The sequence below is a fragment of the Amia ocellicauda genome, chromosome 18 (assembly GCF_036373705.1).
Source record: "Amia ocellicauda isolate fAmiCal2 chromosome 18, fAmiCal2.hap1, whole genome shotgun sequence".
In the NCBI taxonomy this organism is placed as follows: Eukaryota; Metazoa; Chordata; class Actinopteri; order Amiiformes; family Amiidae; genus Amia; species Amia ocellicauda.
The window spans coordinates 23,851,883-23,879,546 of NC_089867.1; the positions used below are offsets into that span (position 1 = coordinate 23,851,883).

General features: G+C 45.0%; 1 protein-coding gene across 13 annotated transcripts in view; it reads left to right on the top strand.

Moving 5' to 3' along the window:
- Positions 1–27,664, top strand: part of rap1gapa (RAP1 GTPase activating protein a) — a 150,672-nt gene that overhangs the window by 102,991 nt on the left and 20,017 nt on the right. For 9 of the 13 annotated variants that reach the window (XM_066691538.1, XM_066691539.1, XM_066691535.1 and 6 more), the window contains 10 exons: positions 6,955–7,048; positions 18,350–18,385; positions 20,011–20,058; positions 21,437–21,475; positions 21,674–21,859; positions 22,403–22,506; positions 23,155–23,233; positions 24,834–24,887; positions 25,876–25,959; positions 27,542–27,642. In XM_066691538.1, coding sequence (XP_066547635.1) covers positions 18,368–18,385; positions 20,011–20,058; positions 21,437–21,475; positions 21,674–21,859; positions 22,403–22,506; positions 23,155–23,233; positions 24,834–24,887; positions 25,876–25,959; positions 27,542–27,642 — 713 coding nt within the window. In that variant the 5' untranslated portion in view covers positions 6,955–7,048; positions 18,350–18,367. Of the gene's footprint in view, positions 1–973; positions 1,087–6,954; positions 7,049–13,684; positions 14,257–18,349; positions 18,386–20,010; positions 20,059–21,436; positions 21,476–21,673; positions 21,860–22,402; positions 22,507–23,154; positions 23,234–24,833; positions 24,888–25,875; positions 25,960–27,541; positions 27,643–27,664 lie in introns of those variants that run through there. The other 4 variants (XM_066691541.1, XM_066691540.1, XM_066691536.1 and 1 more) reach the window with 4 other exon arrangements.

Consider the following 27,664-nt stretch of genomic DNA (forward strand, 5'->3'; position numbering starts at 1 on the left):
ACGACTGCCTCTCTCAGGTCTTTAGTTATTCGGAAAGGAGAAAAAAGAAAGGAGTATCCATTGGTTCTTTCCTTTAGATTTTTTCTTCTCACTCAAGTCCCACATCCTGTTCAATAATGCTTTAGATACCAGGTGAAGTAGTGAAATAATTACCTAATGTGATGCTGGTTGGATCTAATAACTGAGAGCCTTATCAGTTCCCCAGGACTGGAGCTGGGAGAGACTGAGGTAAAACAACAGATGCCCGCACACACTTCTTCAGGCCTGTGTGACTGCAGGGGGCATATTCTTTTCACCATTCTGACGTTGTGTGTGCTTCCCATGTCCTGGACAATGTTTTAGAAAGACACAAAACAAAATGAGCTTGTACCATGATACAGTGCTGCTTAACCATGCAGGTGATCGCCACAGCGGTCAGTGCGTCTTCCTGCCCCCCCCTCTGTCACTGTGGATGGAGGGAACATGCAATGCTGTTTGCAGCTGGTGTGGGGAGCAGCCCTGCCAACTTTTAGTCTTCAAATATTAGATTAAGGACACACATGCACACAAACACACGAGCCGAGCGCCCGAGACACAATGTGACTCCTGTTTTATAATCCGTTTTTGGGTCGGGGAGGTGGGGGGTGTGGGGCAGGAGGGTTATTCATGCTTGCGTTTGATTTGATTTGATTCATTTTTTTTGTAAATTCCTGGTTCGGTTGCCTAAGCGACAGCCCCTGCCAGGGAGACTTGTTTAATTAAGGCAAGGCATAATGAATGCAAAACAAGGCACCATCAAACGGCACGGATCGGCAGCCTTCAGTCTGTGTGTCCTTCTCTGGGTGGGGGAGGGAGAGAGTGCAGAGAGAGAGAGAGAGGGAGGGAGGGAGAGAGAGAGAGATGAGGAGCTGAGGGGACGCTGCAGCCGTGATTGAAACGAGCGAGCGAATCAGCTCCTGCTAGCAGGTGTGCAGAGCCTCAGCCAGCGCAGGTCTCACACACACACACACAGCTCCCTCACACACACAGGACAGCCCGGACAGAGACCCTCACTTCAGCTCAGTTCTTCTCCCCACACGTGGTTTCGTATGCCTCGGCTGAAAGACAGTAAGTAACTTTGCTCACATTGTCTCTGCATGCATTTAGTTGTGTTTGTGTATTCGCCCGTCGCATTGTTTCAGCTGCGCTCCTGTGTGCGAGAGCCAGGTGTGAGTTCGCACACGGCTGCCGCGGGGGATGTGATACAAGTGGTGTGCGGGGCTGTATATAGCTATAGCATATGCAATGTGACACGCAGAACCTGCTCTGCTCAGGTAAAGCCTGCTCTCAAATCCCTGGGGGCTGTAGGATGTGCGTCGCTGTAATCCACCCAGCCCTGCGACGGCCCCCTGCATTGCCTTGAGCTGTCAGTCGGAAGCAGCGCACCGGCTCGTCTTGACGCCGGCGTGTCTTTAAGCTCGCGAGGCTCTCGTTTACACCGGGATTGTCCCAGACTGTAGTCGGTGCCATGGGTTTAAGCACACTGTGCCGGTCTCTGTCAATCCCACATGTGCGTCTCGTACATCAAGACTCTTCCTTCATACACTGCTGAGTCTAAAGCCTGCTCTCTGTTTGCAGCCTTTTTGTTAGATTGCACTGTGATTGTGTGCAATGCTCAATTCCTCCCTTCCCTTCCTGCTTATAAACGGCCAGCTCCCAGTGCCGGGTCTCCCTCGGCCCGAGCTCTTCTGCTGGACTTAGCCAAGCTTAGTGAGGTCGTGTTGACTTTTGTTTTTGTATGTACCTAGGGAGCCCCCAGGAGTCAGGTGTTCTCAGCAGCAGCTTAAACACAGAGAACATTGCCCCAGCGTTATTGTGTATTGTGTTGACTGTGATTTTTTTCTTGGCACTGATTTCCTGGAAGGGGAAATCCATGAAAAGAAACACAATCTGTATTCTGTTCTTCTGAATGGAAACAAGTTGACAGAGTGGCAGCATTTGACCGGTCAGGGTGATATTGTAAAGGGAGGGTTTTCTGAGGCATATTGTGCAACACAAGCATCTGCATTTACAATCCTCTTGATATCGAGGAACAAACTCCTAACGGTACATCAACAGAAATAGTAATCTGTCTATTTAATACTGTTAATAACCACTGTTACATTTATATCCCGGTGACACCGTCGGTACAGGACTGTAACGGCTCTCTGGCTTCGCAGCTCTCTCTATTTGTGCGTGCGCTGCGTTCAGTGGGGTATGAAGAATCAGAGATGACAGGAAGCAGCCATGTGTCAGGAGGGGATGACACACGTGGACAGGGAGGCCTGGTCGTGCTTCTTCAACACAAGTAACGCACAACTGAACCTGGCCGGACTTAATGTGTTATTTTCCTGTGAATAAACATGCGGTGGATCTGGGGTGTACTGACTCCTACCCACCCCTGGTCAGCCTCGTCACTTTATTAATTTCCTCATCTGTTTTTTTATGTGTATTGTTTCACTCTAGTTTATATGAGTGGGCTGGTGTATTATACGGGCGGGTAGAGCAGAATCACATCTTAAGCTGTCTTTCAAATTAGTAACTAATTAATGAGGAACAGAGGCTCTCTTTGATTAGACCTTAATTAGTAATTACTTATTACCGGGAAAAATGTTAATTCAGCATTCGGCAAGGCCTGTGTGGAGGTTTATGACAAAGGTGCTGTCTGTGCATTAATCTATAATGACATGTTTAATAATGACCTAATCAGCCTTTACTCATCATCATGATGAGTTAATTAAAAAAATAAGTGCCTCATATGGTCTTGCACTAGAGTTGTTTGTGACGCTGTAAGCTATACTATTGTGTATAGAGTTCATGTTGTATGGAGTTTGTACAGCATCGTCATTACACCTGTTGCTGCATGTTCATAAACTCTTGATGTTGTAGTTGTTATCAGTGTTTAATTGTGTGCAGGCCTTTGTATTTTGTGTGCGTAGAGGTTGTGTGCTTCTAGTGTTTTGGCAATACAATCTAGTGTTTTGGTTTTGGTCCTTTAGCGCAGTGGGTCAACTGCCAATTGTGCACTGCTGTTGTAATTGGATTTTACTGAGAGGACAGATGGTCTTGTAAATCAACAGCATCTCCCTCTTTGTTGCTGGGTGCCTGTTTCTGTTTGTCATAGAGAGTGGAAGTCAGGGCTTCACGGTGCAATTCAAGTATTTTTATTGTATCTGGTGTCTAAGGTCACTGCGGAGGAGACTGTCCTATAGACTGTTATTGGTCTGCAGATGTCCAGAAGGGCCCAGGTTCGTGGTTATTGTGTTCGTGGCTACCTGCTTATCTGTAGGAGTTCACTGACTGTTCAACGTCCCCTCTGTCCAGTTGAAAGAGAAAGCTCTGCTGTTATATGTTCCCGTGTGTGTCGCTGTCACGCAGACACAAGCGCTATTCAGGGAGACCTCCTATATCAGTGCTTTCTGTGCCGCAGTCCCTCCCCCCCTGCTGCTCAGCCCCTTGCTGGGGGCCGTCACCCCTGCACTCTCCGCGCTCATGTGGCAGCCGGCCACGACACCAGCCTGGCCGCAGCATTGCCACACACGCTGCTGAGCTGTCCCTCGGCCCCCAGCCCAGCCAAATAATCCTGTGGGTCAGGCACACTTTCAACACACAGGGAGAAACACAGGCACACGATTAAGCGCCTCCACCCCCGAGAGACTGATGCTTATTGAGATCCAGAGGGGTTTCCCTTTGTTGTGAGACAGAGCAGAGACCTACCGCCGCTGATAATGATTGATGGGTTCCCCTCTCCAGCTTTGCCCACGGGTCGGACCCTCCTGGCGATGGTGTGTCGTATTCAGTGTCCCCGCACCTCCTGGTGGTCTCCGAGCTCAGGGGGGGTTTGATTAACGTGTCACAGCTGCTGTAACTCTGAGAGGCGCGGACAATCGGACACGGTGGGGGGGACAGAGGCGCCAGCACTGGGGGGCTCTCTGAGCATTGAGGGAATGGATATGATTAACTGGTTTCAGAGACGTATTTCAGTGCACTTTTAATTGCGATTCAGGCCGTCAATACAATGATTCATTTATTTCTGTCAAGCCCCCCCAAAGAGAAAACGAAACACCTCAAAGCCTGTTACAGAAATCTAAAACAAGGTATGAATAGAGAATATAACAAAAAGACACGAGGATTAAAAAATAATACGGTACACAGCGTGTATAAAGGAAACCAAAGATAAAAGACTCCAGTTTTGAGAAGCATTTTAAATGACAACAAAGACGACATTAGATAACCATTCTAAATAAATGAGTAAGAGACGATGACAAAGGTTTTTAATCTTGCTTAATAAGCCCCCAACAGAGAGCTGTGTGCCTGCGACGCACTTCAGAACATCCTGACGCGCCACAGTCATCTCATCCCTGAGGAAATATGCTTCAGTACCGCAGAGGAACACAGACAAGAATGCAGTGGGAGCAGATTTAAGATATAAACGTCTCTAATACACTTTGTTTTCATCAGCTCAATGGCCCCGGTCCATCGTTTGGTAGAGAGAGTTACTGAATTCTTCTTTCATTGGTCGTCGACTAGAAATCCACGAGGAAGTGTGCGACTAAGAGGCGACTTAAATGAGTTTGACATTGACACATTCACAGCGTAGTTAGCCTAAGTTGGCAAATGCAAAAAGGTCACAGAAAGATCCCGTCCTGTCGCAGATATGAGACATTTTCAGTGCTGCTTGAAAAACAATTTGACTTTGAATTGACTTTCAGACATGATTCATGAACTTTTCTATGGTTTTTAATTGATAAAGGAAGGCAAAGGGCAAGCTGGTCCACTCTGGCCACATCCTGGCTGTCTGTTGCTGTCTGTCGGTGTCCTGGGTTGTCCTAGGGATCTTCCTGCTTTAACTCTAGCTCCACTGGGCATCACATTATTTTTGTGTGTTACATCCCACTGATCACTCATCCAGTTTCCCTCCACCTCCTTTGCTAGGTCCGTCTTGTTCTTTTTTCATGACATCATTTTATAATACGCAACCTTTACACTGTAGAATTAGTTACTGTTCCTCCTTGAATGTGAGTCACCATGGGGAAAAAGTGCAGTAGCCTTCTAAAATAATAATGATGATCCAGGCAACACCCACTCGCCTTCCACTGAGAATTAAAAAAAAACATTGGGTGCTTTTAGTTTTCATCCAGCCAAAGGTTACCCCGACTCCTCTCAGCCCCCACGACTGGATGTAGCTGTCTGGTAGTGTGCATCTCAGTGTACTAAAGATGTTGACTAATTCTTCTGCATTTAGATGATACTTGAACTATTTGGGCTCAGATTAAATACAATTGTGACGCATCTGCTGTTCACAGTATGCACAAACCCACTGCTTGGTGGTTGTTGTTGAGGTAGAAGCAAAAAAAGCAACAGAAACAAGCAGAAACAAATCATCAAGTCCAGGTTAGAGTTAAGGTTTTGATTGCATCCAGGCACTGGTCCTCAGAGCTGGTGAAGTGATGAAATTAAATGTGGGAATCTCCGGAGTACTGACAGTGCTTTTACCCAGATGATTAACATCATGTTTGCATATTGTTTTCCATCTGCTGCGCCACAAATGATCATTATGCAAGCCTTCTCTCGGTTAGTCTGGTTAGCTGAGAGCAAGAGGGACATCCAATCAAGCACAACACGCTTCCTCTGTCCATAATTTCTTAAAGACACAGACGCACACGAGAGACTTCAGGTCAGCTTTGAAAGGAATTGCACATCTCTGGGTTTTCAAACCGCAGTCAGCTGGGAACACCTGGCACGGTGGATTATTGACATGCTTAATAACTTCATCAGAGAGGTGGGCTATAACTGTTTTTCTCACAACATGTCTTTCTTCCTTTTTATATATTAATAAAAAGAAAACTACAAGTCATTATGGGGAAAACTGAACAAAATAGCCTTCCTGGTGTTGAACTCTCAGTATACTGAAATAGGGAAGCCAAAGAATATGGAATATGAAATTAATACAATTGTTATTTGAATATTTTAAAAACCACAGTTTAGTCAATTTAACAAGTCCTCACTATTTGGGTCATCCTAAAATCCTGCGAAAGATTAGCGATAAACAACAGTTCTAGGCTTTTTTTTGTAACCTTTTGTTTTGTTTTGGTTCTGTTGAGGTTGATTCAATGCTCTTGACCTTATTTCACAGTTTCGGTGCTTTCCTACCCTGAGGAATGTTCAGGGTCATTAATTAGGAAATGTTAAACAGCTGTTTAGCTAATCTGCACGCGGCCCTCACTACCTTTTGACATGTGCTATCCTGTACAATAATTAATCACTCGGTCACAGCATTCTGGCATTTCTTATAATAATTTTATTGTTGGGACAGTTAAGAGAGTCCGTTTTGCCCAGACTGCTGCTATTTTGTCTGTGTTTTGCTATTTAAGTCAGCCTGCACTCCAACCAATCACTTGTAACCGGCCTGAAGTTAAACTATAAAAAAGGTGCCTAAGCTGCCGTTGAAAGGAACTGTGTGCACAGCTGCTGGTACACAGTGTCTGTACTGCAAATGTCAGCTCCATTATTGTGGTCACAGTAAATTGCATCACAAACCGTTTACTCCCAGTGTAGCAGCAAGTTATAAAGGATTATGATTATAAATCATTTCAGCAGCTCTCTCATTACATGTGCCAGTTTGAGCCAGTAAATACCTCCCTAATCTCCAGCTATTGTCTTTTATTGCTGCCAAGCTAAAATGTCAATCATGTACACCTAGTGCCCGCTCTGAATACAGCTTGACAGGGAGACGCACAAAGTTTTCGGTATTTGGGGGAGAAGATGATGTAGCTCTGACTTGTGAAGCTCCGAGTGGCCCTTGAGTGTGTTCCTCACAGTCACACCAGTAGTCGTGCGACAGCAGTGACACTTAGTGGTGGATGCCCAGCCCGTGTCCGCTGACAGCTGGCCGGGGAGTCTGTGTCCTTGCAGCCTGAGTTAACGGTTTGTGTGGTTTTTTCCCTCTCGTTGCAGGAAACAAGATGGAGGGGACACTCGTATCTCTAACACACTAGAGCCACCGCTGTGCCAGCCCCTGCCTCCGTACACCGCACCCCCGTGCCTGAAGGTAGGGCAGAGATGCAATCCTGCGCTGCGGGCCGCTAACCTGCATGGGTTTGACTCCACCCTGCCTGCTCTTCCGCCCTGCCTCCCCATCTCTCTCTGTCTGTCTGTCTGTCTCTCTCTCTCTCTCTCCGCCTGGCTTTTACTGACCGGACCTCTTCCTGCCCCATGGTGGGGAAGTGTCACTTATTAAGACCATCTGGCCAGCTAGCACTAACCGAGTCTTCTGCTTACACTCAACCAGTTCATTAACCCTCTGAGAAGCATCCAAACTCGCCACAAATCGGAATCAGAACTGCCGTGTCACACTGTGCGCTTTCCAACATGGAGGGGTCCGTTCCCAGAATCTCTCGGTCACACACAGACGAGGCGAGGAACGCGGACCCCTGTAGCAGAGTCCTGTGAACCTGTCCCGTGTGGTTGGCTCTTTCAGATGGAATCCGTCTTCTTCTATGGATTTGTTTCCAGTATTTCTTTTTCTTTTAACGAAGACATGATTTCCAGGAGCAAGACATTAGTATTCAGCTCGGTAACATGTGAAGATTAATTTTAACTTTTATTTCCATCACCGTTATTAGTCTGTCTTAGTGAAACAGGTTCTTTGGGGCTAAATGATAATCCGCACTTCGTGGGAATGGTTTCGGCTGATTTAATTTATAACTTGACGTTCGCATAGTCTCTTCAAGAGATTTTCTTGTGTGCTTAAGATCAGGACTGATTCGGCAGATCCTGTCTGAACAGCCGACACCGTGCTCTCAAGTACCTTCTCATTCACGGAGCTCAGTATACACAGCTCACTGTATACAGTTTACGTCAAATCATACACAATACACAATTCTGTCACCAGTCTTAAAAACATGGAGCACGTTCACAACATGTGTTTCTCTCCTGAACGCTGAACAGTCTGTTGTGAAGAAGAGTTGTAGGCAGACAGCATCATTCAGTAAGAAATCTCACTGAGGCAGTCTAGCATGTCAGTTTGTGTGTTGTGTGTGTGTGTGTGTGTGTGTGTGTGTGTGTGTGTCTGGAGGGGTGAGTGATTTAGGATTGTTCTTGTTTCTGAGGTGAAACGAGGCCGCTGTGCTGCAGTGACGGGTCGGAGTTATTTTTATACAGCAGGGCAGGCCTGGCCACTCCCTTGAAGTGCTGCAAATATGTTCAGAACACGCATTATACACGCCATCACCGAGGGCACTGTCATGAAACACAAGGAGAATACAAGACACCCTGAGGTGTGGGTTCACTCTTTTTCTCTCGTTATCTGCCGTATGTATCCAGCTATATATCCATGTGCGTCAGATCAATAGACAAGGATACAAATGCAATTGTCTGCATTCTCACGTCCAGTTATGCGAGAGCATGTGACGCAGGAGGAGATGATGATGACTGTGGCTCATGTCAGTGTATTCTCTTTACGATGTGGTCATGTTGTAAATATAGTCCTCTCTGAGCTTTGATGTCATGTGTGCCTTTGCTGTGCCTGTTTGTTTCAATTTAGTGGTTACGAAAGGGGGTTCATCTTAAAAGTGCGAGCGAGAAAATGGGCTGGTGTGAAGCTGGCCTGATAGTTGGCCTTTTCAACACTCCACCGCAGTCCATGTGTCCATGGAGGGGTCTCTACCTCACCAGGTTGGCCGGCTGTGGCCGTCAGATGCACTGTCCCCTCAGAGCATCCTCAGTGGTCCCAGGGAGCTGATGAAAACTGCAGAAGTTCAATTAAGGTGCTTCACAAGGCACTCGGCTGCTTTCCTCTCGGGCCCCTCAGTCTAATTTCAGAGAGGACTTTAAGAAAAAAACTCTTTATATAACTCGTGAGTAGTATCTGCACACCGAGAACCTGCTGTTTTTGGTTTCATCAGCATTACACCATTTTATTTATTTATTATATAACCTCTTTTGAGTGCCACGGCGGATGGTGATAGTCGGGACACAAATACAGGGCAGAAGGGATGTCGGGAAACCTAATTTCCTTCACTTATTTATTCTCCCTAACAAGCCACTGTCCTCACCCCACCGACACTAGTTTACAGGCCCTTTACGTGTGAAATAGAAGGCAGAAGGAAGGTGAGGGTTTAATCCAGACCCTGCATTTTTAATAGAACTATAAATAAATTATGCATTCCCTGATTTAAGCACTAATAACTGCAGTGAGTTCCTGCGCTGTGAGATTAGGGGGATACGATCGCTGTGATGTCACTGTGCTCTCAGGACACTCAGGGCACTAAGCTCGCCCTGAAAAGGTAAAGTAATTTGATTCGCAGGATATCTGCCAGGGAAAAAAAGAAATTATTTGAAAGCAATTTGGATTTAGGCTTATAGAGCCACACTGCAGAGAATCCTATTCAGTAAACACCTGAGACCGGGTTTTCATAATTGAGGATGTTAAAATCTCACCCCTTGGATCAGTGCCGTCCTTTACAGTTAAACCCTTTGTCCTCCTGTATCCTTGTATCAGTTTTATTATTTAAGATCTATTTCTAATCCATTCGAGACACGACTGCCCTGTTTCTGTTGAGGTTTCTCTAGATAAACCAATCCAGTCTCGTGTCTGTGTGTTGTGCTTTCAGTGGCTATATTCAATATAATACTTTGATCAGGGGATGGATCAATGTATTGATCACTTACAAAGGAAATTCAAGTGTCCCTTGTGATTTGCAACTGAATAGAATTAACGCTGATATAAAGAAATCGCCAACTTAGGTGAAGGGGTCTGAATACTTTCCGCTTTTACAGCAGCCAGTATACTTGCGTGAGGGGGTGTAGTTCATCATGTGATTAAAAACTGATCATGATGTATAATCGTTCATCTGTGCCTTTTCGCAAGCCAGCTGCCCGGGTCGATACAGCATATTGAAGTGAAATGAATGTGCTAAATAACTGTCACTTGATTAACTTGTTAATTGGAGAGCAGCAGCTGTTCTGCCGAAGACGGAGGGATCCTACAACTCTCTCCATCCCTCGATATTGACAGAGCAGAGCTGGCGGTGAAATGTGTCCTCGAGTACTAATTAATACATCGCTGTTCGAGTTGTGTGAACTTGGAAAAGACAGCAGCTGTCTGTTTAAGCTTCCACTATAAACAAGCTTTAATTTGACCAGCTTATTCGATTTGTTTGTGTGTTTGTTTACCTGTTTGTAATCTGTTTATGGCACATCTTGCCCCAAACTGTCACATCTCCAGTTCATTATTTGACTCGGTAAGAAACTTGCAGGGGAGCAGGTGGTATTAGAGGCCGTAATCAGACCGTGGGGTGACCGAGGGCCGGTGTGGCAGAGAAAGACCCCCTGTGAAGTGAGGGGGAGGCAGCAGGACAACACAGTGTCCACCTGCAGTCACAGAAGATTGAAGGTGACCCATAGGACACGCCGTTGGCTTCAGTCTTACATGGTTTATGATTGTGGCTTTCTTGTCTGAAAGATCTACTGTAGGCCTGTTTCTGTTTGAGAGTCATGAAAGAGGCAAAGCAGCAACTTAATTATATTGGAAATGCATGTATGTAGGCGATAAAAGTCACAAAGATATTAATAATAATATGGATACTGCTGGTTAGTTGTCACTCCTTTGTAGGGACAGTGGCTTTCATGAATTGACCACCATGTACCCCAGACAAAACTTTTCTTTCCATCAGAGTAAATAGTTCTGAGCCGATACACAGATCCATTCTTCATTCTCAGAGGGGAGATCATTCATGACTCAGAAGCTGCTCTTTATGTTTGTGCATTTCAAGGTTATTTCCTGAAATAGCGCCATTATTTGGCTGCAGATTTATTAGACGGTGACATCTGAGGCTGCACAGAGAGCCAAGCCTCGGTATAAAAAGTGACAATGAATGGCATTAGAGGAGATATTAAGGAGATTACTGAGACCTGTATTTTACCTAAAGGCTTACCGGCTGCCTGGGAGCACAGAGAAGGACAAAATGATAGGACTGTAATCATCCTTACTGGAAATCTGGGTAATCCCTCGTTAATGTCCTTCTGGCCTCGACATCCTATGTTAAAATATTTCTGCAGCTCTTTTCAACTAATAATAGTTATTCTGAACTTGGCCGTTTGCACCATCACAAATACAACGTGTCTCTCTTTTCCCTGAGTTGCATTTTATGCATTCGGAGGTTGTGACCCTGTCGGACAGCTTTGCCAAACTCACGTCACGTCACGTTGCAGAGTAGCTCTCTTTGCAGCGCCTGTAAAACCTGTCATTGTTTAACCCTAAATCATTTGCTTGGGTTTGTTTGGGTTTGGATATTGTACATCTTTGATCTCCACTGTCTGTGAATATTGTACTGTTGGAAATGGGGTATAACGTAAGCACACATGACAGGTTATCATCGTTCATGAGAATAGGCCACCCTGGCTAATTGGGCCTATTTGGTGGCCTGTAATTGATTGATCCACAGATCTCATTAGCATGCTTGTTACAAAGAACCCACTTGATCAGGTTTGACTACACATAACATGTTGCAAAATCAATGGGTTGCCCGTCAAACACAGTCGAATGTGTCAATATAAAAAAGACTGCATTCTGTGCCCTTTGTAAACAATCATGTGGAAGTTGTGTGTGTTTTTCACTGTAGTAAAGCTGCAGGTTATCAGAGAAAGTGGACTCTCCCGCCTGTTGCATAATGCGTCTGTGTGGAGACATTTCACTGTGGCTGTTCTGTTGGCATCTCGGCCTGCATTAGAAAGCCATTTCTGCAGCTCCAGCCATTATGCACAACAGGAACACAACGCAGATTCCCCAGCTTCCCGGACTGGATGTAATAATGCTCCGAAAGATAATTATTTTGTGAACCAGTGCATCTATTCCATCTGAGCTAAGAATAGCAGCTGAATTGTTTTCCTGTTCTCTCCAGTTACAAGTTGTCACCGTGTTTGTCTGACCGCTGTTACGACACAGGACCAGCTTCAGAAAATGAGCATCTTGATTGAATTTTGGCGTAATTGTAACTCTAATGTGTCTCGCTAACCCCCTTGGTGAGAGCCTGAACTGGGCTCGTTAGACATCCGCTGTGTGGCTTGGTTGTGTTGGGTCTTCATCCCTGAAATGGTACAACTTTGAAATTGACTGTAAATCGATATTTTATTGTAAAGTCTTAATATAGACGTTTTATTCATCATAACAACAAATAAACATGTCTTTGTTTCTTATCCTTCATACAAATGCATATGTGGATGTTTTGAATTCAATGATTATATCTACTATATGCTGAAGCACAGTGTGGAAACGTTTAGGCCCCACTGGTTCCTCACTTCATGAGCTGCCAAGCCTGGTTGCGCAGCCAGCGGCTTCCAGATCACAGAGCCGACGGGGTGCGGGGTGTGAAGGCCTGTGTAACAGTGTCAGGTCTAGCAGGAGGATCTGGCGCTGCTTCACTACAGATTGGCCTGTGCATTGTTTACGTTACACACTGGAACTGAATTCAGCTGCCTGTTTCCAGTTCTGGTTTTCACCAAGAGGTATTGGCACTTTTCAAGGCTGTCGCACGTCCAACCCAATATAGATACCTGGAAATTCGTCGTGCTTCTGTTTCCAGCACTATTCCTTTTTCACAGAAACAGAAATAACGCATTAAAAGGGCTGCTGGACTTATATTGTTAGATAGTCGTTTTGTCCATTGACGGTTTGTCGCTCCTAACAATGAAACACAACCCGAACATTGTCTCACCAAACTCGTCCTGCTGCCTCCCCCTGCTTTCCCCTGTCATATTTCTCCAGGGCTCTTCCTATTGTGCGGGGGCCATTTGATCCCACTAGTTGATATTCGTTAGACACACTGTTTTGAGTCTCTAGTCATCGGACCTGGAACACTTCCTCATTCAGGACACACACTGTTAACTGCAGAGGGAAATAAAGACCTTGGACGACTGAGACACTTAGATTGGCTGGTTTGCAGAGCTGTGTGCATGACTGCGTTTCACCAGTTGTCAGATGTCGGCCTCTGGATGGCCCTCCATATCAGTTGCACACGTTTCAAGGAAGTCTTTAGTTATGTTTCAAGCCTGGGTTTCACTGACTTACTGAGGAAAGGCAGATGACAAGCAGAATGATTGTCAAGATCCGTCTTCACACGTTAGACTGCGCCAACAGTGGGATTTCTCATTTCCCAGCTGGCCAATTGTTGCCCTGAGACACATTCCCTTTCCATGGGCCTCCCTGTGTTCGGAGAGCCGGTGTCTGTATGAACCACGAGATGCTCTCTGATTACCACCCTGCTGCACCGGGGGACCGTCGCCAGTCACCCCTGCCTCACCTGTCTGCCCACAGAGTTGTCAATGACCCCAGGAGCCAGGCTGGCAGAGGAAGTGCCGCCTAACATTTGTTTAAAGGCATATATTGCATTCGTAAGCAATCAGCGTGGCGGTTAGCATATAATTTCCAACACTGTCTGGGGTCCTCTATGGATTAAGATAATTAGCTGGCTGTTATTAATAGTAGCACTAGCAGTAGTATAAATAATATTATTGTTCTACGTGTTGCCGTTCTTCCATCAGTACAACTTGCTCTAGTCTAGTGTGAGTGGAGCATCAGAAGCCAGGCAGTGTGTGTGTGTGTGTGTGTGTGTGTGTGTGTGTGTGTGTGATGGAGCTGATGAAAGAGCTGTTGTTTGCCCGGGGTGTCACTAGACCAGGGCGGGGTTCTGTTCCAACATGTCCCGGACTGGGAACAGCGCCTGATGAGTCGGTGCTCCACCTCTGGACAGGAGCCAAGAGAAAGAGAGAGGGAGCAAAGGAGAGAGAGAGGAGGAGGACACTTGCACTGCACTGCTGGAATGCACGGTTTCCTGGACGGCCTCCCGTCAGCTGGAGAGAGTGAGGCGGAGAAAGACAGAGTTAGGGAGAGACGAGGGTTGCAGAGAGAGTTGCTCACAGGCACCAGTGAGAGGCGGCCGGGCCCCAGGGATATGGCTTGTGCTGAAGGGAGGTCTGCTGAGTGCTGCAAGAGGGATTTATGCCCAACGATGGAAGAGCAGCTGAAAGGCCTCCCCATTCGGATCGGGTCTTCACCCGTGTGAGGAAAATAGCTCCGGAGACCCTGGGCGGTGGAACTGAGTGACGCACACGTTTTCTCTTATCAATATTTTTATTATGATTGTAATTCACCTGGAATAAGCGCTTCTTTGTTCTGGAGTCTTGAAAATGGCCAAAAGTCACCTCCTTCACGTAAGTCCTCACATCTCCTCGGTGGGGCAGATGAGACGGTACAGTGCGGTAAGTACACCTGGTCTCTCTGGTGATACTACAGGCAGGGAGCAGAGCTGCCGTCAGACCTGTCACCACAGTCAGCCTCTCGGGGCATGTTGGGACTGTGGGAGACTCGTCACCGGGCTGTTCGGGGCAGTTTGTTGTCTGCAGTGTTTGAATTTCCAGTTTTACACGGGTGATTATTTTCAGAAGCTCATAAATGGAAAAAAAAGAGAGAGTGTATTTTTCTCTGTGGATTCTTTGCGAGTCGTCATGGCTCAGCTTTAAAGCGAGTTCAAAGGCAACAGGACTGTTTACTCATTACAGCAAGTTAGACTAATTTCAAATACTGTTAGTCATTAGTCGCCGGGTTTCCATTCAGTACAAAAACCCCAACATTGTGATCTCACTGGTATGGTGTGTAAACACTGCGAGACACATCTGTGCGTCTGACCTGCAGTCCTGACGTTTTTAGATGTTGTAGCAATACGGGATTCTGCACCAGACTCCTCCAAGTCATCGCAACGCAGTGTTATACAGGTTAACTTCACTATTACAAACCACGTGCAAACCTGGGCAAATATTTGTTATATCAGACAGGTATTTATATATATATACTTTGTAGGTGTGACACAGAAAAGAGAACTAAACAAGTGGAAACATCTTGAATAGGTCTTCATCCAGCAGTGGATGGATATGGTCTGATGATGTTGATGGTAATATAGAGAGAATGATGGAGTTTAAATACACGACTGCATTCAAAATAAATCTGAAAACATATATGTATGTCCTGCATGCTTAAAATGTCTCTTCAAATGCAAAGGCAGCAGAGACTGTATCAAGTCAGGTTTCATCGTTTTTATACCTGTTGGCAGATTTGCTTTTATTGCCAGTCGGCAGGACAGTGGATTCTTTTTTAACTGGCCAGTTGTTGTCTGTGGTTTGTGTTGTGTGGTTTTGTACGGTGAAAGAATAAAACTCACACTCTTGACAGTTCAGTGGCAGGCGGAATTTAGATTGTTCTTTTAGGGTCAATCTATTTTAAGTGTTTTATTATAATAGGGACATTTTCATATTTCATATTTCATCTAGGGAAATAAGTGAGTTAGAATCCATGATCAGCCTGTATTCACATCTATCTATCTATCGTCTGTCTGGTAGGCTAGTTTGTTTGATGTGCAACATAGAAGCCATTGTTTAAATTAGTCTATTGTCATTTGAATCACTTAAGGTGGGTGGAAAAAGTCTTGATCTTGATTTGCCAAGAAATTCACGGCTATAAATGGGCACCTCTACTTTAGAGTAATCACCCAAAAATGGATGGGAAGTATTGTTAGCTGAATGCTGCTCTCATGTTCCAGTCGAGGTTATCTGTTCTCCCCCAAGGGAGTAAAATGGCACAGAAACAGTTATTCCCCTTGACACACTTTTGGTTTTGCTCCTGTGTTAAGGCAAGTTTGTTCCTGTAAAATGTAGTGTCATTAATAATAGAGTTCATGTATCTGTTTGTATCAGACAGTATTCTGTTATCAATGCCATCGCCTGCATGCATTGGCATCTCCTGTCTGTGTACATTCACAGTGTCCTGTGATCTCGGCTCTGTGTGTTTAAGGTGGGCAGTGACCACAGAGCATGCGTCTGCTTAATGCACAGCATGGTTAACAGTGGTCATGGGTTATTTATTGATCGAACAGTGTTTGTTTTTAAGGCAGTTACCGGCTTTGTGTGTGTTTGGCTAAGGATTTTATGACTTGCTCGAACACTGAGCTGTATGGCGAGGCACTCCTATTATTTAATCAGCTTTTCTTCATTTGTTTTTGCGTGTCTGTGTGTTGAACGAGAAACAATGTATCTCTAAATGAAGAGTCCACAGCACACAGTACAAACAACAGACATCCAATCACGAATAATGAAGCAGAATGCAAATGTCAAGAAAGATGATATTCAAACATGATCATTATACACCATTTTCTTTCATTTTCCAATTAATTTATCTCAGAACTGCAAGAACATTTTTAAGAATACACATTATAACAGGACTGTGGGAATTACCGGTACTGGGAGAAAAGCACATCCACAGTGGAAACCAGTGGGAATTTAAGTGTCTTCCCCTGACAGTAAAAGATTAAGGGTAAGCTTTACCCATTGCCTTTGTGTAGATTTCATCCATTGTAGTGTGTGGGGGGCGGTGAGAAAGTGTCTTCCCTGAAGCAATCGCACTGTGTGTCCCATGGCCTGGTACATCCCTTGCTTGGTAGTTTTTTTGTCAATATGACGTGTCCCTGAAGAAGCAGCTCCACCCAAGAGCTGCTCTCTGTCACACAACCCCCCCCACACATTGGTTACAGTCAAGATATTTCCATGCTTGTCATCCCACAGATACTCATACAGATATCGACAATTAATGAGTTACACAAGCTCCCACCTGGACCCTGGCCAGCTCGCCACATACAGCACATTTACCTGTGAGAGTTACTGTCAGTATAGCTCCGAGGTCTTCCCATCATTGTGACCGTTCTAAAGCATTAAAGCATGTCTGACCTGCATTAGATAAACAGCTTCTTCACCCCCGAACACACAGACAGGAAGGATACAAAATTGTGTCAAACATTATTACCAGTTGTATTTTTTACAGCAGGTACTCTGAGATACTGAGGTCAAAGCTGTAGGAATGTCTTTCTCTGCAGCGGTCATTCCTGTACTTCCACCCTTTTGGGATGACTTTGTGTCTGTGTATTTCGGGGGGATTTTCCCACAGCAGGCGCTAGCGGGGCGTGTGTCTGTGAGAGTATCTGTATGAGATTGTTGAAGCTGCGACTCCCTGTCTTATGACCCGAGACAAACAATTGTTCCTCTGTCCTTGATCTCCAGTTGTCAGACGTGCGAGTAGTCAGCGAGAATCCTCCTCTTAATCAACAGCTACAACTCCTGTCTCTTCACAGATGGGAACAGTGAGCGTGAGCTTCATGACATCATCTCCCAACACCGCCCCAAACTGAGTTCATCTGCCCTGGCCGTTGCTCACAGGGAGAGAGAGAAAAAACAATGGCCTTGATCATAATTCTATTTTATTTTGCAAGCCTATTACAACTGAGATTGATACATCTGTTGGACTAGAGCTTTTCAACCACTTCAGTTTGCATTTGAACTCACTTTATGCTAGAATCTGGAGCTCTCTATTCCATATACTGAAACTCTGTAAATATTTTGCTATTGTTTTATTTGTGAATCCACAGAAAGATTTTAAAATAACAACTTCCGTGTAGCGTGAATATCCTGCTCTGAATGAGTCTGAGCACAGATCACCCCTGGAATAATGGAGTTCAAAAAAACTATTTGATCTATCTAATTATCTGACTATTTATCTATCTATTTTTAAATGGATTAATGGGTTTTATATTTAAATATATTTCAGCTCTGTTGTTGTTGTGGCCATTGGCGATGTTTTGTAGAGAATCATTGGATGTAAACTGTAGTCAAAAATATAGTGTAACAAGCCTGTATTTTACCTATATGGCACCTACCCTTGCATCTACTTTTGTAAAAGCTTGTTAAGTGAGTTCAGTGCTCAGCAGGTCGGTGCTGAAGGGGGTCTGTGGCAAAGGACACCCGGTTGGGTGAACTGGGAGGGCTGTGGCTATCTGGCCCATTAAGTTAAACTCAAACTGGGAACTTGTTTCTCTGTTTCTAATGTGACAGCATTGCTGTAACTCTGCACAAAAACACTAACCTGCTTTGGAGCTGCTTAACAATTTCATGCCGTCTATACTCAACAACCGGTACAACGTGAACAGGTTTGGCTTCAAACATAATGGCAGCACTAACGCTGAGTTAATGATACGCTTGGCACAAGGAGCTGTATAAATGTACTCCCTCTTTAAGACACACAAGTTTGATTGTGTCCTGTGTTGAAATATGCTCTGACTTCGCTGTGTAGCAGTGTCTGTGCTGGGCGCTATATTAGAGGATGTTCTCAGTGACTGCACTGCGCTGCTGCTCAAGACCACAGGTGTGAGAGGCACCTGGACCGGGGCCAGAGCCGAGAGATTCAAATGCCACGCAAAAGACACTAGAAGAACAATAAAAGAATCAGCTCTTTAATTGACTTTTCTTTTTCCAGACCACTGATTTATTTGAAATGATTGAAAAGATGCAGGTAAGGTTGTTTTATATATAATTTTTTCTTCCTTTCTTTCTCACTTTTAGGTATGTCTTTTTTTTGTTTGTTTGATTTTTTTGCTTTGTTGTCCTGTATTTTCCTGTATCTTGTTCAAGTTTCCAGCACATCTCAGTCAGCCCGTGGAGCGTGCCGTCTCTGGCACCGCAGGGCACTGACCCGAGATACAGCTGACAAACTGAGATGTAATTAATTTATTTAGTTTTCCAGTTTATCCCATTTTGAAGTAAAGTTACTAAAGTATGTTCCATATGGATTAAAATACCAATGATTGTTAGTCTTTTTATTTAGTCAATATTTATATTTTTTGTCCTTAAAACAATACAATAACTTATCTAAGCCATCATGCATCACTACTTGTAAGACTCCTCCTCTGCACACATTGTTACCTGAAAGAACTGTACACTGGGCATGTTTTCGGACAGAAGTATTCATTTCAAGCAGTGTTTCTGACTTAACTAAAACTCCCTCTGACATCCCCTCCCTGTGCGAGTCCTTATCAGTCTCCATATTAATCTTCAGCCCATCAGAATTCCTCAGCATCGGCGCTGGCTATCTTCAGCGTGTGTCGAGGTCTATGGGGGCAGAGTCATAACAATTCGGAGCGTTTCGTTTACTCCCCAACCCTCGGTCACCCTCGTTTACACACGAAATATCAGGACTGTGTGCGTGTTTGGATGTGGAGCAGACTTGGATTCAGAAGAAACCTCCAAGCCACAACAAATGCACAAATACACACTGCTGCGACTGAAGGAAGGCATTCATAAAACACTGCAGACCGGTCTGTGGATGCTCTAATCGTTTTAGAAAGCATTGTGCATCGACTGCCGTATGGAAGTACAATCTGACATGTACAGACACAACAATACCAATCCACAGAGTGCACCAAAGTTCCCTCCCTTAAGAGAGCATCTAATCTTTATTTGGAAATCCCCATGGCTGTCTCTACACCTCCAGTAACACTACATTCGCTGGTGAAACTGTCCATCTGTCCACGGGGTGTCCACTGCCTCCCATGAGAGCTCTATTGCGTTCCTCTTGTGTTAAAGCTATCCAAGCACAGCGCCAGACGTGCTCTTGATAAGTGGCATGGCCTCTAATGGATACGGTTCAGTTTAATTTATCCGTGTCTCACCTATGGCTTCTATTTCACTCAATTTCTTAGTCTGATAGCTTCTATGGCTCTTTCCCAAAATGTGTGTTTGTCACTGTGCCAACACTAAGTCACAGTTAAAGTCATTGCTATCGACTCTGCTGTGGTGTTATCTCCCTCTCGACTCTTTCCTGTTCACTTCCTCTGTGTTGTTCCCCCTTATTGTGTCCCAGTCTGTCCGTCTGCCTGTGGTGCATGGAGGGGTAAACGGGGGTAACGTTCAAGTCTATCATTCGCCCATAATTGTCGAGGAGATGTTAATGTTATTGATAAAAAAAGAAACGCATGGGTTGGTCTCTATAATTATGAACAAAGCCGGAGAGACACCTCTTTGTGAGGGAGAAGCAGTTTTGCCATTGTGTTCCTGCTCTTTGATTTGCAATGCAAATGGAGGGACGCAGGCCTGTGTCTATGCGGTTTGGCTGGATAACTGAACCGGTTTCTCTTGCAGGGCAGCAGGATGGACGAACAGAGGTGCACCCTCCCACCTCCTCTCAAAGTACGTCAACACTCTCCTCGCCTTTCTGTCTTTACTATTATTTTATGACAATGCATGTTAGAAATGCACACTGGTTTGCTGAGACCATCATTTATGTTCGTCACACACCCGTCGCTCTTTGTGGATTGTGAGCAGCCGTGTGCTTTAAAAAGATAGGATTTTAAATAACTGCCTGAAGTTGATTAAAGTGATTTGAAGTTGAGTGAGTCAGTGGATTAAGAATTTAGTGCCTTGCCAATAGGCTACAGATATCAGTTCAGCTCTAATATACTTCCCCATGTATTTCCTGTGAGAGTGACTTTCAGAAGCGGGCAGAGTCGGTAAGCATGGAGGTGGCAGTCATAAGCAACAGCAGAGGATCATGGGAAACACGGACTAGGTTACAATTAACTTCATCAGACAAGAGCATATTGTATGACTGTCTCACTTTAAACCCTAAAATTCTCTAATGTTACTAGTTAAGTTCTTTTCTTCATAAATAAAGGCTTTTTTTGTTTTATTTGAAGGATTCTTTGATCAGTATGCCTCCGGTCCCAAATCTCTTCAAGTTTCTCTCCAACTGAGCCTGAAGCGTGGTCCGCTTCGGCAGGAATGTGGAGTGTGACCGAGCCACGCTCTCTCACAGTCGGGTCTTTGTCAGTGGGGCGTTATCTCTGCATCTGTGCATTCACTGGAGCTTAGATTGCTGCCCGAGATGCTGTACGGGGTACGGGGTTCACGCGTGAGGAGTTCGTGTTCAGGGGCGGTCTCGGAGATCGCAGACTTTGTCTTTTGCGCTTTGTCTTTTTTTAACAGATCCTGGCATCGGGAGTCAAAACTCTGCCCACAGGCATGTCACCCAGTGCCTCGGACTGAGAGAATGGCACATGTCCACCTTTTGTTTTGTTGCGTTTTGTTTGCCCTTTAGAATGCAGACGGTGTTTTGCCGAGACTTTGAAAAAAAACGATTGAGCAGACTAGCATATTGAAAGACGTGGCTTTGTAATGTATTGATTTCCGTTGCTGATTCCACATATATTACAATGTTTATTGTTGTGGACTGTATCCAAGTTGGACGTGGTCTTAAATGCTTGTCCAATACCACATCCTATTGTATTTCAATCATTTCTGCGGGTTGTAACACTTTGCTTGAAGATAATTTGCCAAGCCATTTCCTCAGAATTAGTTTAAACTCTTCAATGATCTGTTTTCCTGAGTTCCAGTCAGCAAATCTCCATTTGAGATCTTGAGCTTTTCAATGTACTGGCACAATATTTCTGGGTTTGCAGGGGATCTGTGAACACGGGGTCTGAACACACCAGGCTAGCATTGCATGACTCAATACGACGAGTTTGCTGCCCACTGTCTCAGTAACACCTCTGTGTTGTTCATTTTGCAGAGGGAAGAAGACTACATCCCTTACCCCAGTGTCCACGAGGTAAGCATCTCTCTGAGAGGGACAGCACAGACCACTGTGGCCCTACATGCCCAGTACAGAAAAAAATAACTAAGCAATTAACAGTTAACAAGCTGCAGCAGAACCGTGGGAAAATACAACATACTTCAGATTGATGTCAAACACCACAAAGGTTTGAAATAGAAATCACTTCCCTGCTGATGTCTGTGTTTGTACCAGGTACTGGCCCGCCAAAGCCCATTCCCCCTGATCCTGCTGCCCCAGTTCGGCGGGTACTGGATCGAAGGCACCAATCACCAGCTCAACAGCCCCCCCGACTCCGAGCAGCTGCTGTCGCCCACGTCCCGCGCCAAGCTGGAGTGCAACACCCTCGCCAAGATCTATAGGAAGCACTTTCTGGGCAAGGTGAGGGGCAGCCGGCTGCACGGGGCATCTTCAGCCCAGCTCCTTTCCTCTCCTCCTTCATAACTACATCCTTTTTACCCTTCTTACTTTCCTCTGCACTTTCTGTCACTGATAAACATCACATACAGTGCAGATTCAAGAGTTTACAGCACACCTCCCCCCAGCTCCCAGCATCACAGTTTGTGAGAGAGAGGCGGTGTCACATGGCTGAGCACCCACAGACGCATCAAATCCCTTTTCAGAGAGCAATGGGGCCGAGTGTACTGTACTGCGGTCTGTCGTCGCTGTAATGAAGATGTGTGTCTGGAGGCGGAGAGTCTTTGACCTTGGAATAGTTATTGATTAGTAAAAAAATAAAAGCTGATAATTGCCTTAAAAAGGATTCACACAGAGCAAAATTAAACTGGAAACCAAAAAAAATGTCCAAAGCAGTGCTATGTTAGACCGGAGTTGAGTTCCCTGTGAATGTGTAGAAATTGAATTAGAAAGTTGGGTAGAGAGCATGAAAACTGACCTGATTTACCTATTTGGCGTCTCCTCTAGGAACACTTTAACTACTACTCCATGGACGCTGCGCTGGGCCACCTGGTGTTCTCCATGAAGTATGATGTGATCGGGGATCAGGAGCACCTGCGCCTGCTGCTCAGGTCAGAAACGTAGAGATACACACTCCAGGTGTTCCCTGTTGGAAGAGGCTCGTTGGCTTGATTGAGTAGCCTACGCACTGAAAAGACAACCCTCTATAAATGTCCCCGGAGTCTCATAAGCCCTCTGTGTGCGTGTGTCTCTCCAGTACAGCTCAGTGCTCATCGAGAGGGCACGCTGCTGTTTATTTCCCTTTAATTGTGCGGCTGCTGATCTCAAACACTTGACACAGAGAATAAACATGTCTTTGACTCCATCCCGGTTGAACCACACAGGCAGCCACTTCCCCAGCCCGTGGGTGATGGTTAAGGGTTTTTAAGGGCCCAAGGATTATGAAACGTGCTACCATGCAAAGGGTTCAATATGCCATTAACAGTGTACAGTGGTTTAACTGCAGCACACAACTGTTCAGCAGGGGGGAAATAAAGGACAAGAAAGCAGCAGCCTTTGTTTACAGAACTGCGCAAAGAATTCGTATCTGTGTTCCATTGATCTATGCAAATGTTAGTGGGTAAAAGCTGAAAAATGGAACAGGTTATTTCTGCTTCTCACATGAAAACAAATACAAGTGACAAATAAAGCGGTCTTAAAAAGCAAAACAAGAAAACAATACCTATCTTTCACACTGAAGGTCATTCTTTGTTTTTCAGGACGAGGATGAAAACGTATCATGACGTGATCCCTATATCCTGCCTCACGGAGTTTCCCAATGTTGTGCAGATGGCCAAGGTAAGGGCTTGACCGTTCATTTACACCTGCGCTGCTGTAGCCGTGCCCTGTACATCACAGCTCTGAACACGTATGGCCGCAGCCTGTCAACACACGCCTGCTCTGTAACAAGCACAGAGGGACAGAGAGGAAACCCAGCTTGTCTTGTATTGCCACGTTCGGTCGATGGTCACTTTGCAGTTTGAGGGAGGAGAAGAGTTTCTCAATCTGTGTCTCCACCGAGTCCCCTTGGTTGGGCTAGTCTTATATCAGTTGTTCTCTTTCGCTACAGCACTACTTCATCTTGACTGGGTTTGACACTGATAGATGTGTTATGGTGTAATCGCTGACATCTATGTATCAGATGACTCCATCCTGGAACAAATCACATTTAACCTGCCCAACAATCCCAAATTAGAAACGGCGGTTTGTGTTATTGTTAGAAAAACAGCGTAACCATCAGATAGCAGTGTCCTTGTCTCAGTGGCAGACACAATCAATTTGCCCACGGTATTTTTGCATTGGTAGTATGTACGGGAAGTGATAAGAAAAAACCCGTAAATTATGCAAAATACATGTACAGGAGGAGGAGATAGACAGGAATTAGCTCTTCGAGTCATTGTGTGTTGATGCAGTAATTGAGCGTGCACTGCTGGATCTATAACGTTACAAATTATTTGGTATTGTGTAGCTGTAGACAGTGTTTCTGTGTAACCCCTTAACTGTGTTCGACACGATCCAGCTTCGGCCTGATTCCTTTCTCTGCGCTGCTCAGTAACAGTGACAGCTCCCAACCGCTAGTTCTCCTGGGATGTCAGGAGAAATCGCTGGAGATCAGATGGGCTGTAAAGTGTGGGCAGCATTTAAAGCCCATGTTTGCCCTGTGGAGTGGAGTGTGTCACTTTCCTTAAAACAGGGCTGGGATTGTTTAAGGCTTTTACTTTTACTCCCCAAAAGAAGTGATGAAATTCCCTTCTCTCAAGAAATTGTCGTGTGTACACAACAATCATATATATCCATCTAACGTTTTCCTCCATTTGTGTTTGCAATGTTCGCCACAAGTTCCAACCATGAGAGTTTTAGAGACTTTGAATATCTCATTCCAAGACCATTAATGCAAAGCTAGTGATCTTTATATCTCGCTCTCCATCTCTAAAAGATAGATTAATCATCATTAGTCATTAATTACCAGTGAAATTATATAGAAACATCAACAGTGAGTCACAGAGACTCAAAGTAGGCAACGAGGAGGAGACACGGAACGATAGTCTTGCATGTGATGGGAAACCCGGCTTTAGAAACTGATCAGTATCTCAGACGGATGACGTCCAGGGCAGATGGGTTTGCACAAGTACAAGCATTCAGTTTGTTTGAATGAGCAGTTAATTAGGGAGATTAATATTCGACACTGAAGAGGAACTGAGTCCTTCTGTCCCTGCAGTGCCTTCACTGATAAAACTGGCATTTTATCACAAGACAAAAGTAATCAAACTCCTTAGACTGTTATCTGATGATACTTTTAAGCTGTTTACAAAGATCTTCGAACCCCTTATTTGAAGAAGACCCTGCTTTTCTGTAGCATCTCCTAACCCTGGCCTTTCTCTGTCTCTGTCTCCCACAGCTGGTGTGTGAAGAGGTGAACGTGGACCGCTTTTACCCCGTCTTATACCCGAAGGTACGGCACTCTCTACGTCTGACATGACATCCTCTGACACGTGTCAAACCCACGCAGTCCACATTGCACTTTCCACCGGGGGTTTGGAAGCAGCTGTGTGAAGACGTACTGCAGGGGATTGTACTTCCTGTTAGAGGCAAAATATGTGTCAATTCTGACTGACGGGTGCTTTCGCTAACTTGTGTGTCACCTTTTAAGTCTTTTACTCTGACCCGACCAGTAATATGTGTTTCCAAAGACAAATAAGTGAAATGTCAAGTTTATTGGCATTCATACTGCTGTTGCCAATGTCAGTATTGCAGTCTTTAATACCTGATGGATTTTATTACGAGCTCTCTGCTAAACCTTTTTCTGCGAAATGGCATTAGACAGATGAGTTTAGACTCATATAAGAATAATAATTTGTTATGAAACAAACCCTCCATAAAATATGTGATCATTGGATGCAGTTGAAGTCATGCCTGTGGCCGCTGTGCACTACTGTCTCCCAGGCTTACGGCGTTGCCTCGGAAAGTAACAGCTGCTGGCCGGCTTCTCCTCGGTTTTATGATTTGAGTAAACCAGGATCTCCTCAGGATCTCCTCGTGTCAGCCAGGTGGATCCAGCAGTCAGGAGTGCAATTAAAGCAGTTTATTGGTGGCTAATAAAACATCTGAGATGGGATACCATTGACTTTATGACTCGGCCATCTGCTCCTCTTCTCAGGATGAGTAATTGGCCATGGGAGAGGAGGGTGGTGTTTCTGAGCCAGTTGTGTTGTGAATGTGTGTGTGTGCGTGCGTGTGTGTGTGTCTGTCCACCAGGAGCTGGTATATCGTACTTTTCTGAGTAAATCTGCAGACGCACGCTGGGCTTCCATAGAATATTATGAAAAGGTATTTGTACAGGTTTCCCAAACAGATCTGAAATGGGTGTGCAGTCTCTGTGCAGCAATTGTCTGATTTCCACTTTGCAACGCCCCCCATTGACTCCCCGCTCTCCCCCCCAGGCGTCGCGCCTCGTCGTCACCTTCGATGAACACGTCATCAGCAACAACTTCAAGTTCGGAGTTATCTATCAGAAGTTCGGGCAGGTAAGCGTGCTGCTGGGCTGAGAGCTTTGTATTGTTTTAATTATATTTCATCTTGAATCTTTGGGTCTGAACTCCCTCTCTGGAGCTGAACTGGTGGAGATGAGCAAGAAAGAGAGTTATTATTGTGGTCACAAACATCACTGCCCCAGCCCTGGTGGTTTCTGTTCCAAAGAGCTCTTAATTACTTTATTTAACTAATTTGCATGATTTGACTTTTTAAATTGTGTATTTGGAGATTTTAAGTTCCATCTACAGTTTCATACATAATATGATTAGGGAAATTATTAGTTAAATTAGGGTTCAATTAAGTACCCTACTAGTAATGAAGGAAATTAACAAAAAACAGCAGGACAGGGGGTCCCCAGGACTAGGATTCAGGACCACTGACATAAAGTATATCTCCATCCCTCATCTGTGACAGTGGAATCCTGAAATGCCTCAGTGCTGCCTACGAAGGAGCGATATCAACTTGCCGATTAGACATGCATCCCCGTGCTTTTATTAGGGACCAGTCCTGGAATCGTGTCGGGTTCTCCGGGCTCCTCGCTGGGCTATGTGCGTTCGTGAACAGCCAGCCTCTTTGACAGGCCCCTTCAGGAGGCCCAGGTTGAAGGAGGCTCTCAATGTGCTCTCGGGAGAAAACAGATCCAGGGAAAGTGGGACCTCAATCTCTCCAGGGTGCTCAGAAGGCCCAGCTCTAGCAGGAAGAGTCTGCCTGGGGTGGACAAATGGCCTGCGTCCAATCTAAATCATGTTGATGTGCCCCCTTGCCCAGTTTGCCCAGAGTGAGGGCCCGGCACTTTGTGTTTAATTAGGAGCCACTTGTACTCCCCACCGACCCTGGTCTGCTATACACTGGAGGACATGTTTATTCAGTGTGGCCATTACCATGTTTATTATGCTGATTGGCCCTCAGTGCGGGCTTTTTAAACAGCTCTTTAAAATTGCTAATGCTGAAGAGGGTTTTGTCTGTAAGGGCTGTTGTGTGGTTGTTATTGGAATGAATTCATTTTGTCTCCTGGTTTGTTTGTTTTTTGCATTTCATGTTTGGTTTATTTGTGGGTGGAAGCTCTAAGTACCGAGCTCTTTATAATGTTTTGCTTTTCCTTCCATTTTAAAGGATACTTTACACATACAGTGGATTGCATAAGTATTCACCCCCCCAAGGACTTTTGGACATTTTGAAGTGTTACAAACAGGATCTACACAAAGGATTACATAATGTCAATGTTGCGGGGGGGGGGAACAAATCTATTATCTTTTTTTAATTAACTACAAATAAGAAACTGAAAGTCTTGATTGCATAAACCCCTTTGCTTTGACACTGTGGTGCAGCCAACTGCCTCCAGAAGTTACATTTTCACTTGAATAGATCCCACCTGTGTGCAATTAAATTGTTGCTTGGTCTCAGATTGAATACACCTGTGTCTGGGAGAAGAGAGCATATCCAAGTAACCACGCTATGAAGACCAAGGAGCTTTCAAAACAAGTCCGAGAGAAAGTTCTGGAAAAGCACCAGCACCAGGTTGAGCTATAAGAAAAAACATACCAATCTTTGAACATCTGTCTGTCTCTCCTGCAGACCACTGAGGAAGAGCTGTTCGGGAACAATGAGGAGAGCCCGGCCTTCGTGGAGTTCCTGGAGCTGCTGGGACACAAGATCGACCTGCATGACTTCAAAGGGTAGGGACCCCCCACCTGCTCA